The 14,914-nt window shown below is 43.8% G+C and overlaps 1 protein-coding gene across 2 annotated transcripts in view; it reads left to right on the top strand.

Annotated features, from left to right (window-relative positions):
• The window catches only part of POU6F2 (POU class 6 homeobox 2), a 408,372-nt gene that overhangs the window by 272,701 nt on the left and 120,757 nt on the right, over positions 1 to 14,914 (top strand). For both annotated transcript variants that reach the window (XM_015417914.1, XM_015417913.1), the window contains exon 6: positions 10,739 to 11,079. In XM_015417914.1, coding sequence (XP_015273400.1) covers positions 10,739 to 11,079 — 341 coding nt within the window. The remainder of the gene's footprint in view (positions 1 to 10,738; positions 11,080 to 14,914) is intronic.

The raw sequence follows: 14,914 nt of genomic DNA, 5'->3' as shown, positions 1-14,914 counted from the left end.
AGATCAAGTGAAGTAAATAAAAGTGAGAGGTGGTTTTTTTTTTACTGAAATGAAAGACTCCAGATATTTCTCCGATACCTTTTTCCATGAGTCAAAGCAATCTAGAGAATGATGTTACAGCCTTCTATACAATACAGTGCCTTAATTCCCATTTGCACTGAGGAAGCAAATACTGTATTAAAATCTAATTTCTCCTGCCATTTTCTTACATTTGGACATTTAAAATAAGTTAGTACCATTTTTACAGTGCACACAGGGAGCCTGAATCAAAAATACTGTCATAAACCAAAAAGAAAAAGAAAACAATTAAGTTATCCAAGTGGGAGTAGGTTCAAATATATTTGTGCAGCTCCTTGGTTGATCTTCCTAACTAGAACATTTTAAAACTATATATATTCTAGTTTTTCTGCATTGTAGAATCTTGTAGGAGGCAATTTGAGATGGTAGAATGAAATTTTTTAGGTGAGTTTCTCTGTAAAAGGTAAAGGTAAAGGTTCCCTTGCTCGAAAGCCAGTCGAATCCGACTCTAGGGTTGCGGTGCTCATCTCCGTTTCAAAGCCGAAGAGCCAGCGCTGTCCGAAGAAGTTTCTGTGGTCATGTGGCCAGCATGACTAGACGCCGAGGCGCACGGAACGCTGTTACCTTCCCACCGAAGTGGTACCTATTTATCTACTTGCAATTTCTTGCTTTCGAACTGCTAGGTTGGCAGGAGCTGGGGCCAGAGACGGGAGCTCACTCCGTCATGCGGCAACTCGGGTCTCGAACTGCTGAACTACCGACCTTCCACAGCCTGCAGTTCAGCGTCGTAACCACTTGAGCCATCGCAGCTCTGTACTTCTCTGTACTTCACAGTATTAAAACACCCAAAACTCCTGATAAATTATCACAGTTTTCTTTTGAATGCTTGCTTTTTGTTTCGTTAATTTTTAAGTGATATGGAGTAAGGGGAGAGGCAGATTTGTTAATGTGAATTCAGGTCTGTAACTTGCTACGGGGTTTAGGAAACCTGGCCCATTTGGGTACAAGATGGATTTATGGGGTAATCCTAAACAGTCCTTTGAAGTCCGCTGAAGTCACTAACAGCACCATCCTAAAGCAGTTCCTAAATGGAACTTCCATATTCAGAAGTAGGGGGCAGGAGTGGGTGTGAGCAATGGGATTACTGGCTCAGAGGACAGGCTTTTAGTCTTTTGCTCAGGTTACCAAGAAGGATAAACTTAGTTTCAAGATAGGGTTGCCAACCTCCATCTGGGGCCGGGAGAACTCCCAGAATTACAACTGATCTCCAGAGTACAGAGATCAGTTCCACTGGAGAAAATGGCTGCTCTGGAGGGTGGACTCTATGACATTATACTCTGCTGAGGCTCTTCCCCTCCCCAAACCCTGCCCTTCTCAGTCGCCAGATCTCCAGGAATTTCCTGATTTGGAATTGGCAACCCTATTTCGAGTCAAGATTTTCTCTATGCAAACCCATGAAAGAGGGTTTGCATAGAGAATCTAAGTTAACATTTAAGTTAACAATTTATCTGTAACAGAAACTCTGATCAGCATGGTTCCCCATCAGGGTTGATTTCATGCAAATATTCACTAGCCACACACCCAGCCAGAGTCAATAGCTTTGCAAGAATGCATGGTAACCACTAATCGCATTCATCAACCACCCTTAAAGGTGTTTGATAATGTATGTTGTGGTGAATGATAGTTGACAAAAAGAATATACATAAGCTCCAGTGATGGTGCCCATTGATATGAAGGCCTGGCGGTATAAACAAGGGTTTTGCATCTCTCCTCATCAACATGCATAATTCCACCTTGATGTTGGAGAACATAGGCAATGTCAGTTTGGAACTAGGTTGTATTCTATTATTCTGTTCTTTAACAGTAGCGCCATAATAGTAGAGCTTTGTTCTGGTTGAAGTGAGCTATCCCTACCAGCTGAAGGCTCTTTCCGCTGAAGGAAGGCTCTGCCTTTAGCAGAATGGAATCATAGGATCCAACCAAATGTGTGTCTTTTTCATTTGATGACTGTACATATTGTCTGGAACATGTACAGGATTTACATGGATGCTGTGCATAGTAGCTGGAAGACGTATGAAATGCCTGTGATCAACTCACACTGTCCAGCAACAGTTTGCATAGTTTTATAATGACCAGGCGCCATTTGATGAACTCTCATCTACTCCAGTAATTTGTGTATATCTGTGTGTACAGCCAGCAGCTTTTCAGGAAGATTCACCAGTTCATTTCACACCAGTCCCACATATTGGCCCATCACAAGGGTAGTTTGCAATTGCAAAATACCCTTGCAATAGGCCAAAAACCCAGGGCTGTTGTTGGTTTGCCAACCTCCAGGTGACACCTGGAGATCTCCCACTATTACAGTTGATCTCCAGATAATCAAGATCAGTTCCCCTGGAGAAAATGGCTGCTTTGGAGGGTGGACTCTATGGCATCATACCCTGCTGAGGTCCCTCCCCTCCCCTCCCCAAACCCCACACTCCCCGGGCTCCACCCCCCCCCCAAAAAAAAATCTCCAGATATTTCTCAACTCAGAGCTGGCAACCCTGATTTTCAACCATTCCTCTACTTTTGTCCTGAAATACAAGACATAGTCTTTGCAGGAAGTTTTGGTGGGGGGAATTTCTGGGAGTCAAAGCTAATAACCAGGGAATGTATTTACCAGGAGGCAGCTAATTCATCTTATATGTAATACGGGGCATGCCGCAACCATCAAGACAGCATGACTTTTCTTTGCTGTATTGACCTAGACTGGATTTGAGCCAGTGATCTAGAAATAATGTGTTCTGTATCCCATTACTAATGTGTTGAGCCATTAAGTCCTATCCCCACCCTCATGTTGTTGATGTTGTTGTTGTTTTTCCTTCTGTTTGTTTGGCACTAAGTCTTATTTTTTTAAAAAACTGCAACTTTCATTTCACCCCATAAAAAGAGAAAATTGAGCAGGGGAGGGGGGGGGGGGGGGGGGGGAGGAAACAGTGCCTTTGCTGGAAGCCCGCACCCCTCATTACATAATGGGAGACAGTGTGAATGCAGCCATACATTAGCCTATTCATCGTGTGCATTCAGTCCCTAGAAATCTACTTCAAGGAAAAGAAAAGGAGCCTAGCTCATTAAACGATAGACAAGATCAGAAAAGCAGGCCATGCCAATCTGCTCACAGGCCCAGATGCTTAAGTTAGTTACAGTTTTCAGTTTGAGGCAATATATAAATCCATTCTCCGTTGCTGGGAGGGGGGGGTGTAAAAGGGGATTTGTCGTCTCAAACACCAAGAGTCAAATTCTCTGCTCAGTCAAATGTGAATAACCTTAATGTATGGGTTTTTCCCTCATTTTTAGCCCACTCTATATTGCATTATTTCATATTAAGGCATTATTGTGCAACATCTGCACAATTCTGGAAAAGTAGAGACAAGGGGCACAATAAAGCACGTGCAACAGGGTTGCATCACATGCCTGACATATCCTTTCCCTATGATTTATAACCCCTGTCACGCAGGCATGGCAGTAATCGGACAGGCCCTGGACTCCAGATCAGAGAAAGGAGGTGACCTATGTGAAGCAATTTCGGAGCAAAATGGCCTCGGAGAATTCTAGTTTGGGCCCGTTTTGAGCCTTGCTGGATCACGCTGAAGGCCATCTAGCTCAGCAACCTGTTTCCTAGCTAGATGCCCCTCACTCACATGGAACACTCTGTCTGGGGCAGTGATGCTGTGTATTCCTGGTGCTTGGGGGGCAACAGTGGGAGGGCTTCTGGAGTTCTGGCCCTGCTGGTGGACCTCCTGAAGGCACCTGGGTTTTGGCCACTGTGCGACACAGATTGTTGGACTGGATTGGCCATTGGCCTGATCCACCATGGCTTCTCTTATGTTCTTAGGAAGGCTGGCCAGGAAAAGAATGCCAAATAAAACACGTGTGAGGGATCAAATTTGAAAGCAACATCAGGAGTACCCTTGAAAATTGGAGGCAACATTATCAGGATTTTAAAAGATATCCCATTCAAAATAAGAAAGAAGAGGAAGGAATATAAAGACTTGATTATGTTCTTACAAACAAACAGCATTCCTTATAGATGGTTTTCAAACTCAAGGATAAAAAAGAAAAGATTGACTCTGTCTTCAAAGCGCGGGAGTTTCTGAGACTGCAACTGGGAGAGTCTGGTGAGGATGGCAAAGAAGATGGAGGCAGCAAACCTAGCCATATAGCTACTTCCTCTAATTCTACTTCCGACGAGGACTCTGCTTCTGAGAAGGGGGCAGCGGTCCCCAAACGCGATTACCAATTGAGGATTAGAAAGAACAAATTAAAATGAAGGCTGAAGTACTTCCTTTTATCTGTTCTAAACCTACTGCTCATTAAGTTCATTGAGTGCCCATGAATTCTTGTTTTGTGAGAAAGGGAGAAAAGTGCCTATTTCTCTACCTTCTGTATCCCATACATAATTCTGTAAACCTCTATCATGTCACCCCTCAGTTGTCGTTTCTCCAAGCTAAAGAGGTCTGTCCTTTTTAACCTTTCTTCATAGGGACGGTGTTCCATCCCCTGCATCACTTTAGTTGTCATCTTCTGTGCTTTTTTCCAATGCTATAACGTGTTTTTTGAGGTGTGGCGTCCAGAACTGTGCAATGTTTTGTTGTTTTAAAATATATTTATTGTTTATACATTTGTTTTTGATATTTTTAAATTGTTCGCCTCCTTGAGTGCCCTAACTGGGCGGAAGAGCAGAATAAAAATGTTTTAAATCAATAATCAATAAAATAAAATGTGTGGCGCTAGATCAGGGAATGGCGACCTCTCTGTTCTGAAGAAAACCACGGCCATTCTCGCAGTGCAACCATAAGAAGATTTATACCCTTCTAAGTCCATGGAAGTCAATGGACTTAGAAGGGTATAACCATGCTTAAGACTGCACTGTTAGTGGTCCACAGCTATTCTGCAGTAGCATGTTAAATACTCCAGATCTGATCCTCAGTAGGAATTCTGATCCTATTTCCATTGGATTCAGAAGAGATGGCTTTTGATGGTGTGATAATTTGAGCTGGTGATGCTAAGGAGGGTGCAGCGCAGGACAGAGTCTTTGATCATGGGTTATCCCTGACTGGCTCAATTTGCTCCAGCTTTTCATAAGAGCATAGCCACTGGACAACGGCTTGTGTTCAGGTTCAGAAAATGCTTCAGGTCATCTCTGGTACCGGGGCAGATATTGGCCAGACCATGTCTGCCATCTGATTATTATGACTATACCACATTTGCACTGTATATATACACATTTATATGACATGCACATCCTTTGTGGCTCATTGCATGTATGAATAAATGGCTGATTTCGATCTCTGGCCCTAATTTACTAGGCTGTTCTCAGGTTACTCCATCGCAGTGCCTCTGGCAAGCTTTATAGGTAGCATAAACAACGGTGTTGGTTTCACATTATTGATTGTAATGAAATAATGTATAGCTCCTCAAACTTTCATTCCTCATCTTTTATGTAGCTGTCTGGCATATATGTCGCTCTGTAAAAGACTGGCACAGACCCACTGTCTGAATCCAGCCTTCCTGGCTGGCTGTGTCATCTTTGCCAGCTGCTTGATGCCATGGGCCAGTGCTGACCACCACTGGCTTTTAATACTTTCCGTATTCACACTGCAGAAGCAATGCAGATAGGACTGGAATTAGACCCGGGAGAGCTGAGTTCAGATCCTCGCTCGGTGATGAAGCTGAAGACTCTGAGGCCAAATAGTTTAATCCTGTCACAGATCCTTGATCTTTGCCCTTGGGGGTGTGGGTTGCCAAGTAGGGTTGCCAGCTACCTGGAGATTTTGTGGGTGGAACCTGAGGAGGGCCGAGTAACTGATCTCTGTCACCTAGAGAGCAGTTGTCATGCCAGGAGATCTCCAGCCAATCACCTGGAGGTTGACAACCATAGTACTGACAGTCATTGTGGCTGAAGGAGAATTGGTCCCAGAAAGCATGGCTCAGGTTTTGAAGCTGTGCTGTTTGTGCCCATGAAATATTTGGCTTGAATTCTGTAGTTCCCTTGGCTAAGGGAGATTGGAGGACTATACTTAAAAATGTTTGGGATAAGGGATCATATCTCATTAGTAAAATGCACTCCTGCAGTGCAGTTTATGTGGAATTATGCCCTTCTAAATCCATTGAAGTTAATGGACTTAGAAAGATGAAACCCTATTTAGGATTGTACTGTTAATTCCTGAGGTTCCGTCCCGGGTAATCTCTAAATCTTGACACTAAGTCACTTTGAGTAGAGTTGCCAACATCCTGGTAGTAGAGGCAAAGAAACACCGAGTGTATAGCAGCCATTACAAGCACTTAGCTGCAATGCATCCCAATGTGTAATGTTTATAAATAATATAATCAAATAAACAATAAAGTATCTGAGCAATTTCAGGGTAATTATTATAGTCTCAGGTTTAATTTTTTTTTTACAGTCACAGAAGCTCATGGCAACAGCTTCTGCTATTCACAACATACAGTCTGCAATTGCATAAAGTAGAACCTAGTCATTCATACTGAAGGAAGTGTTAAGCTTCACTAGCTACAATCGTGTTTCATGAGAAACGGGTTCCGCTATGAATGCCTTCTGAACTCTTCTTTGAATCTTTCTGTGCGACTTGAAGAAGTTTGCCAAAACGCGCAACTTACCTAGGAGACGCGTAGCCTGTGCAGGATTCAGATTGCAAAAGAAACCACTCCGTGTTACAGCAGATTTCATTCTTATGCTGAAATTTGTAGAATTTTCGGGAGTGAGTTTCTAGTCTGTATATTTATATAGCATCTGTTGTGGGAGCTAAACTGTTTTGGAACTGTTTCTTTAACTTGTAATGTAAAGGGCATGTTGCTTGAAACTGTCCCTTTAAACTACATCGTGTTTGCAAACGCCTGTAGGTAAAGGTAAAAGTTCCCTTGCTCGAAAGCCAGTCGAATCCGACTCTAGGGTTGCGGTGCTCATTTCCGTTTCAAAGCCGAAGAGCCAGCGCTGTCCGAAGACGTTTCCGTGGTCATGTGGCCGGCATGACTAAACAACAAGGCGCACGGAACGCTGTTACCTTCCCACCGAAGTGGTACCTATTTATCTACTTGCAATTTCTTGCTTTCGAACTGCTAGGTTGGCAGGAGCTGGAACTAGAGACGGGAGCTCACTCCAGCAAACGCCTTTATGCGATTGCAAATTCTATGTTGGGAATAGCAGAAGTCATTGCTGTGAGCTTCTGTAATGGTAAGAATTTTTAAACCTGATACTATAATAATTACCCTGAAATTGCTTAGATATTTTATTGTTTATTTGATTATATAATTTATAAACATTACACAGAAGGGGGAAAAATATATAATTCTGCATGTATTGCAGTTAAGTGCCTGTAACGGCTATATCCTTGGTGTTTCTTTGCCTCTATCACCTGCTTTACGCCAGGAGTCCCAGTTCTTGTAAAACACCCAGGTGGTGGCTGTAGATCTCCTGGGATTACAACTGTTCTCCACTTTGGAAGGTGGACTCTATGGCATTGCACTCCATTGAAGACCCGCCCTGCCCTAAACCCCACCCTTCTCAGGCTCCACCCTCCAAATGTTTCCCAACGTGGAGCTGACAGCCTCAAGTGTGAGGCATCCTAATTCATTGGGCCAGTCACAGGAGAAAATGGGAAAGTTCCCTGTATGTCACTCTGAGTGTCTTGGAAGAAGGACAGCATACAACTAAAATTTAAGTAACTAAATTTAACTAAAATTTCTTCACTAGCCACCTAATGCCACAAGGAACCTTTCTGGATAAATAGAGGTTTTGTATTGGGGTCTGTTCCTGACTGAGGTTATGGATGGAATAAAGGGGCAGAGTCTCCTCCAATGTTCCCTCTAAGCCTTGGAGTCTTGTGAGCAAAAATTCTACTTTGCGAGCTACCGGCATTAAAGTTGTGAGCGAGCAATTTGGCTACTGCATAAATTAGTTTGCTCTGGAGCCATCCTTTCTGAGCTAAGACAAAAATCTGTGAGCTGGAGGCTAAAAAACTGTGAGCTAGCTCACACTAACTCAGCTTAGAGGGAACGCTGGTCTCCTCCTCCTGTTTTTGAACACCAAGGGGGGGAAAAACTTTAACAAATAAATAAATCACACGGCAGAATATTAACTGTTGTCCTGACCCAGCTATTGTCATGGGCGACTAGACACATATAACAATGTGTAGCCCCAAGATGCAGATGAGAATCCCCAATCACATCAAAAGATGCATTCAGCGAGTTTGGTAGGGCCCAGATAGGTTTGCCAACTCTAGCTTGGAAAATTCCTGGAGAGTTGGGGGTGTGGAGCCTGGGGAGGAAGGGTGTGAGGAGGGTGTAATGCCTCACTTTCCACCAGCCAGAGCAGCCATTTTTCCCAGGGGAACAGATGGCTGTTGTCTGAAGACCAGCTGTAATTCTGGGACATCTCTAGGGGCCACCTGGATATTGGCAACCCTAGGCTCAGATGGGTGCCGTGGAACTGGGACCTCAGAAGTAGCAAACACAGGAGGCTGACTTTGTCTCGCTGGATCGGAAGGGCACTTTTGAGGCCATCCACCATGAGGACCGTCGCCTGCGTATTTAAAAAAATGTTTTATTTCAACCCAAACTTAAAATTTAAAAGTACAGCACTGTAGTTAGTGAAAATGTGTTCGGATAGTTAAGGACACCACGAGAACACCAATCGCTCAAACTGAGTTCCATTTCTAGATGAGCAGTCTACTGGGGGGTATATGAAGAAGGGGTGCCGGTGATGATTCCCTATGTCAGGGGAGAGTCCTGAAATCTTATAGAATGCACAGAATTTTTTTTTTAATTGAGAAAGTCCTAAATTTCTGCAAAGTTATGCTGAAAATGAAACATTGCATGTATTTCCTTGGGTAAAATACAAGAATGTTTCTAATTACAGAAGAGCAGAATGTCTAAACCCCCCTAGATTTAATTGGGGGGAAGAGTTAAGTCAGCGCTTAAGTTGTTCCCCTTGAAATCAACAAGAACCAAAAGAAAGGGCTTGCCTTTGTGTCCAGTGCTGATATTACCAGTTTCTTGCAAATCTCCTGGGATCCAGCTCTATGCTGAAGCCCTTGTCTTAATTTGCTTCCTTCCAACATGCATCTTAATTTCTTTGGCACCATGCATATGCTCCCATATATAATCATTTAGGACCTCCAGGCAACTTTGCACTTTAAACGTTGGCTCTTATTTTATTCCCTTTAATATCCTTCGCCAGAACGCAGAGCTCTGTAGCTATAAAACAACCGTAACATATTTAGGCCATTTGCGCAATGAGGCCTTTAGGAATTTCCTTCTCAACTTGTGGTTGATTCGTGACATTTATATACTACTTTAAAGACTTTTACAAAGTACTTAAAAGTCATCCCTTCACCAACACAAACTTTGAAGCATTGGCATTTCCATTTTACAGATGGGAAACTAAAGCTGAAAGACACTGGCACGCCAAGAGCTACTGTGTGAAGCAAACGCAAACCCCAAAAAGCAGGAATTCAAATCCGCATCTTTCTCCCACCTTCATTTTGCTATTTGGTAGACTATACAGATGACTGGGAAAATCCACCATTGCACAGTTTAAAGCGCACCTCTCCTCTTTTACACAGGTCACTTGCGAAACAAAACAAAAAAGGATTAACCTTGTACTTGTCTCCCTACAGCAAATTTTCATATCTTGTGAACCAGACATAAGCCCACCAGGCATGTGTTGTGGCTCTCTGGGTATTTGACATCACCTCTGTTTTTCTAGTACAAAGCTGGCAGCAAAAGCAAGCCACGTTGGGTACATCGCAAGAAATGAGACTCAGCATAGTGTGGTGTAGGGGTAGGCACACCAGAATATTTTACTCAGTAAATAGAGCCCAGTCTCTGCTGAAGCATAAAAAATTGACTCTAAGCTCTTTGAGTTCACAGGCCTGTCCTCCAATCCTCTGTGTCCCTCCAGACTCCATTGACCCTCATGTCCAGATTCCTTTTTTCAGCACTAGGCTTAACCCTCAGTATTTGTTTTGTCTATGATGAAACCCTTTGTCTGTGATGAAACACAAGCTAGAATGGGAGAAGACTGAATCTGCTGAGAGATCTCCTTTTACCCTGTGATTTCTTGTATGGGTCTTGTGTACCCAGAATAGATGTATTTATGAGGGGAGACAATACTGTATGCAAATTTTCAAGCTTTTTCCTCCCTAGCCATCAGCCTATAGGAAAGGTCCTCAGCTCCTGTATTCTGTTTTTCAAATAGTGATCCAAGGACTATTATAGGAGGGTTGTGAGCAGTGTTCCCTCTAAGCCGAGTCAGTGTGAGCTAGCTCACAGTTTTTTAGCCTCCAGCTCACACATTTTTGTCTTAGCTCAGGAAGGAGGGCTCCAGAGCAAACTAATTTATGCAGTAGCCAAATCACTCACTCACAACTTTAATGGCAGTAGCTCACACAGTAGAACTTTTGCTCACAAGACTCCACAGCTTAGAGGGAGCATTGGTTGTGAGGGGCTTAGCATCACAGGAGCTTCATGTACATACTGGAAGTTCATGAGGAAGTGAGAAAGGGTAGCTCTAGGAATCACTGGAAACTCTATGGTGAAACCATAGTGTTCCTGGAGATCCCCTGCCCCCACTGGGGGATTGGCAGCCGTATAATCACTGTGTTTCTCCACGTGTGAAAAGACCACTTGATCATTCTAGTGTGTCTTTCTTAACTTACAGCTACCTCATCCCTGAATTCCCAGCTTCAGCAGCTTCAGCATCTTCAACAGCTCCAACACCAACAGCAGCAGCAACAGCAGCAGCAACAACAGCAACAGGGCCAAACAAGCCAGCAGCCACAGGGGCAAGCAAGCCAACCGCCCCACCAAGCTCAGCAGCAGCAACAGCCGCAACAGCCTCAGCAGCAGCAACCCCAGCAGCAACAACCCCAGCAACACACCCCGTCTCAGAGCCAGAGTCAGCCGCCACCAGCTCAGCAATCTTCAAGCTCCCCTCAAAAGCCCAACCAGTCACCAGGACATGGCCTTCCCTCACCTCTCACGCCACCAAATCCACTCCAGGTAGGACCCCTTAGTCATCTAAGGGAGGACTCTAACCATCTCTTCCGAAGTTCTGTCTTGGTGTAGTGGTTAAGAGCAGCGTAATCTAATCTGGGAAACCGGGTTTGATTCCCCACTCCTCCACTTGCAGCCAGGTGGGTGACCTTGGACCAGTCACAGTTCCCGAAAGAGCTCTCTCAGCCCCACCTACCTCACAGGGTGCCTGTGGTGGGGAGAGGAAGGGAAGGAGATCGTAAGCCACTCTGAGACTCCTTCGGGTAGTGAAGGGTGGGGTATAAAAACCAACTCTTCTCCTTCATTTTTCAGCGAGGGTCTCTAAAAGTAGGGTGGCAGCAGTGAATATGCATGGGCATTAACAGTAATACACCATGTTGCACAGTTTCATTCAGTATCATCCCATGGGGATGTGGAATGATATGGTATAGCCCAGTCTTGTCAGATCTCAGAAGCTAAGCAGGGTTGGTACCTGGGTGGGGGAGCATCAAGGAGGACTCTGCAGAAGAAGGCCATGGCAAACCACCTCTGCTTGTTTCGAAAGCCCCTTGCTGGGGTTGCCATAAGTCAGCTGAGACGTGACGGCCCCTACGTATCATCCCATGATCTCCAAATATATAATTATCCAGGTGAAAGCTACACTGTTCAGTGGCTTCTTTTCCACTAAAATGATCCTGCTCCACTACCATGCTTAAGGAGAAGGGTCTTAAATGAGTGACAGCAGAAAGAAACTTTGTGGTTTTGCTTCCTGATAATAGGGAAAGTCAGATTGAATTGAGCTCCTTAGTACACAAACAACAAGAATGTATGAGAGACTGAGATAGCGGGGGGGGGGCTGGTAATAGAGATATGCTGAACTATTCAGTTATCCACTTAATGTCAAGGATATTTTCTCCTTGTCAAAAAAACCCCACCTTGTATGCTGAGAGTACTGAAGTGCCAAAGAAGGATAATCAGTGGTCAAATTTTCTGAGTTCTTAATTGCCTGTCATTTTGTATTTTGAAACACCTGTTTAAAAAGTGGCTTCCCCTGATCTATTTACATCTTGCCAACAGAAAAAGGCAGCCTGCCTGAGAGTCTCCAGGGGCTTGGTTTGCTAGTAGGAGTTAAGCTTTACTACTCAATCCTCTGCTTTCAAAAAAATTCTCCTCTCATCCTCCAATCCTGGTGAGAGCCGGGAAATAATCTGCCTTCCAGTCCCATGAATCTAGGGCTAGAGCTTATTAAATTAAGTTCTTCACCTTATGGCCAACCTATACATAATGTTTCAGCTCAAGGGGGCGCTACTCTAGATCAGTGCTGTGACAATGGGGAAGATGGAGTTAACTGTCCCCCCTCCCTACATTATTTCCATGATTAGAATGACCCATTCCCCAGACTGCTTTAAGCCCCCATAAAGAAAAAAAAACAGGCATCATATACATACCCACAAGAAATATCAACAGGTTGTGGTCAGCAGACTGACGGGGAGCACAAGCAATGGATAAGCAATCCTCAGTACTTCATAGAATCAAAATCCAGGTGAAACCAAGCTACAACTCAAACAGAATGGAAGAAAAAAAAGTTATCTAAGGTCCTGATCATATGCAAAATTAGCCGCGCAATAGGCATGAATGCCGGGTGGATTTTAAGGGTGCGATCACACGGGAACATATGGCAAGCACCCCGCACCCGTCGCCAGCCTGTTTTGCTCTGCCAAAGAAGCGGAGTAAAAAAAACACTAGGGAAAATCCAGTAGCAAACGGTTTGCTACGGGCCAGGAACGGACTTTTTTTTTTAACCTTCAACTTTATAAAAGATCCGACGTTTTCATTTGGTGTGTCTGCTGACCACAACCTGTTGATATTTCTTGTGGGTATGTATATGATGCCTGTTTTTTTTCTTTATGGGGGCTTTCCCCTGGGTGATCACACCAGCGCGCTCTCATGGCGTCGGGATGGTCTGATTGGGCCATCCTGACTCCATGCCATTGTTTTTTTTTCCCTATTTCAGTGTGCACATCATCGTACACTGCATAGGGAACACTTAGTGTGGAGATGCAATTAATTGATCCCCCGTTGAAGCGCACCGGAAACACACGGCAAAACCCCCCCAAAAAACGATTCACCCGTGGGTGCATCTGATCACGCAGTGGCAGGCTGCCCCCACAGCTCCCAGGGACTGTGTGATCACGCAACTGCGGGTCAAATTGCAACGGAGCAAATAGCCTCACTTCCCCCCCGCGTTATCTCGTACGTGTGTCCGCAGCCTAAATACAAGCAATGACAAACCAGACAAACACCATTTGTTTGGGCAAGGGCTGTGGCTCAGTAATAAAGCATCTGCTTTGCATGCAGAAGGTCCCAGGTTCAATCCCCGGCATCTCCCATTAAAAGGACCGAGTAGTAGGCGAAGCGAAAGACCTCTGTCTGAGACCTTGGACAGCCACTACCAGTCTGAGAAGACAATACTGATCTTTTTATTTTTAATATATAATTTTTATTTTTATTTTCTACATAAAACCTACAAAACTACACACTAACTAAAATTACAGCTATACAATGACCGTATATGATAATAATTAATATCTTAAGTCAAAGCTTTTCTCTTTTTCAAGTTAAGAATAAAAATTCTATTGTTATTTCGATAAGCAAAAAATTAAAATTATTGACAATGCAAGATAAGACAATACTGATCTTGATGGACCAAGGGTCTGACGTAGTATAACACAGCTTCATATGTGTTCATATGTGTCATGAATGAGAGAATCCCATAAACATAGTGCCACCGCTACAAAAGCCATATCTTCAGGCACCATTCCGGGTGACGTGCGTGTGGCGCGCGCACACACAAGACGCCAGCTGGGAGCCCCCCGCTTTCAACGAAGATACACTTGGCAACCCTACATCCACCTCATCTATGCAGGCAAGAGCACCTAGAGAAAAGTCTTTTTGAAAGATCTTCAATAGTCCAGATTTTTCCAGGGCTTTCTTTTCCCTTTTTCTTGAAAAAGAGGTGCCAGAACTCTCAAGAGAGAAATGAAGTTTTCAATCTGTGTACTGAAAACTCATGAACTTTTAAACATTTTTAAAAGAATTTTGTTGAAGAGGTTCTGGTGCATTCCCCCTGGGAAAAAAAGCCCTGGATCTTTCACTGCAGGAGTAATAGGCTCCCTGCATCATAAATGTCCCCAACACAGCATTTTGAACCAGATAAAATTTCCGAACAATTTTCAAAGATCCCTTCCCTCTTTTACAACCCTGTGGACCCAGTTGGTTAGTCCCTTTTCACTAGATGCAATTTGCTGAGAGGTGCAAGTATTGCAATATCTGAAACTCATCCAAGCAATAACAGAATTACTCTGGTAACATCTGGTAACATCAGGTTTTATTTCTGTTATTGATGGTGGCATCAAAATCAAGGCAAATGTGAGTGATTACGGCTGCAATGCTATGGGTACTTTCCTGGGCGTAACCCTCATTGCATAACATGGGACATTTCCAATTAGACCTGCTTAGGTTTGGACCCTACATCCCCCAAGTACCTTGCAACAAATTACAGCCATCCTTTGAGGATTCCTTAACCACTCAGAAATCTTCTGCTGGAATTTATGAATAGATGCAGTGGAGGCAGTCCTTTTCTTTCTTTTTTGGCCCACTACTCACAAACTAGGCTCTAAGATAAGCTCTTGTGTCAGGGTGCTCATTCTGAGATCTTTCACCATTGGTTTAGTGGTCATTGTACTTTATTGTCCAAAGATGTCTTATATATGCAGGGGCTAAGCAGGCTTGCTGATCTTGTTAAATCTCAGAAGCTGAGCTGGGTTGGCCTTGGTTTGTATTTGGATGGGAGACAACCAAG

This window comes from Gekko japonicus, unplaced genomic scaffold (genome assembly GCF_001447785.1).
Source record: "Gekko japonicus isolate JY-2015 unplaced genomic scaffold, Gekko_japonicus_V1.1 scaffold708, whole genome shotgun sequence".
Lineage (NCBI taxonomy): Eukaryota > Metazoa > Chordata > Lepidosauria > Squamata > Gekkonidae > Gekko > Gekko japonicus.
The sequence above is the reverse complement of the archived record's forward strand: the minus strand, read 5'-3'. Positions and strand labels throughout refer to the sequence as shown.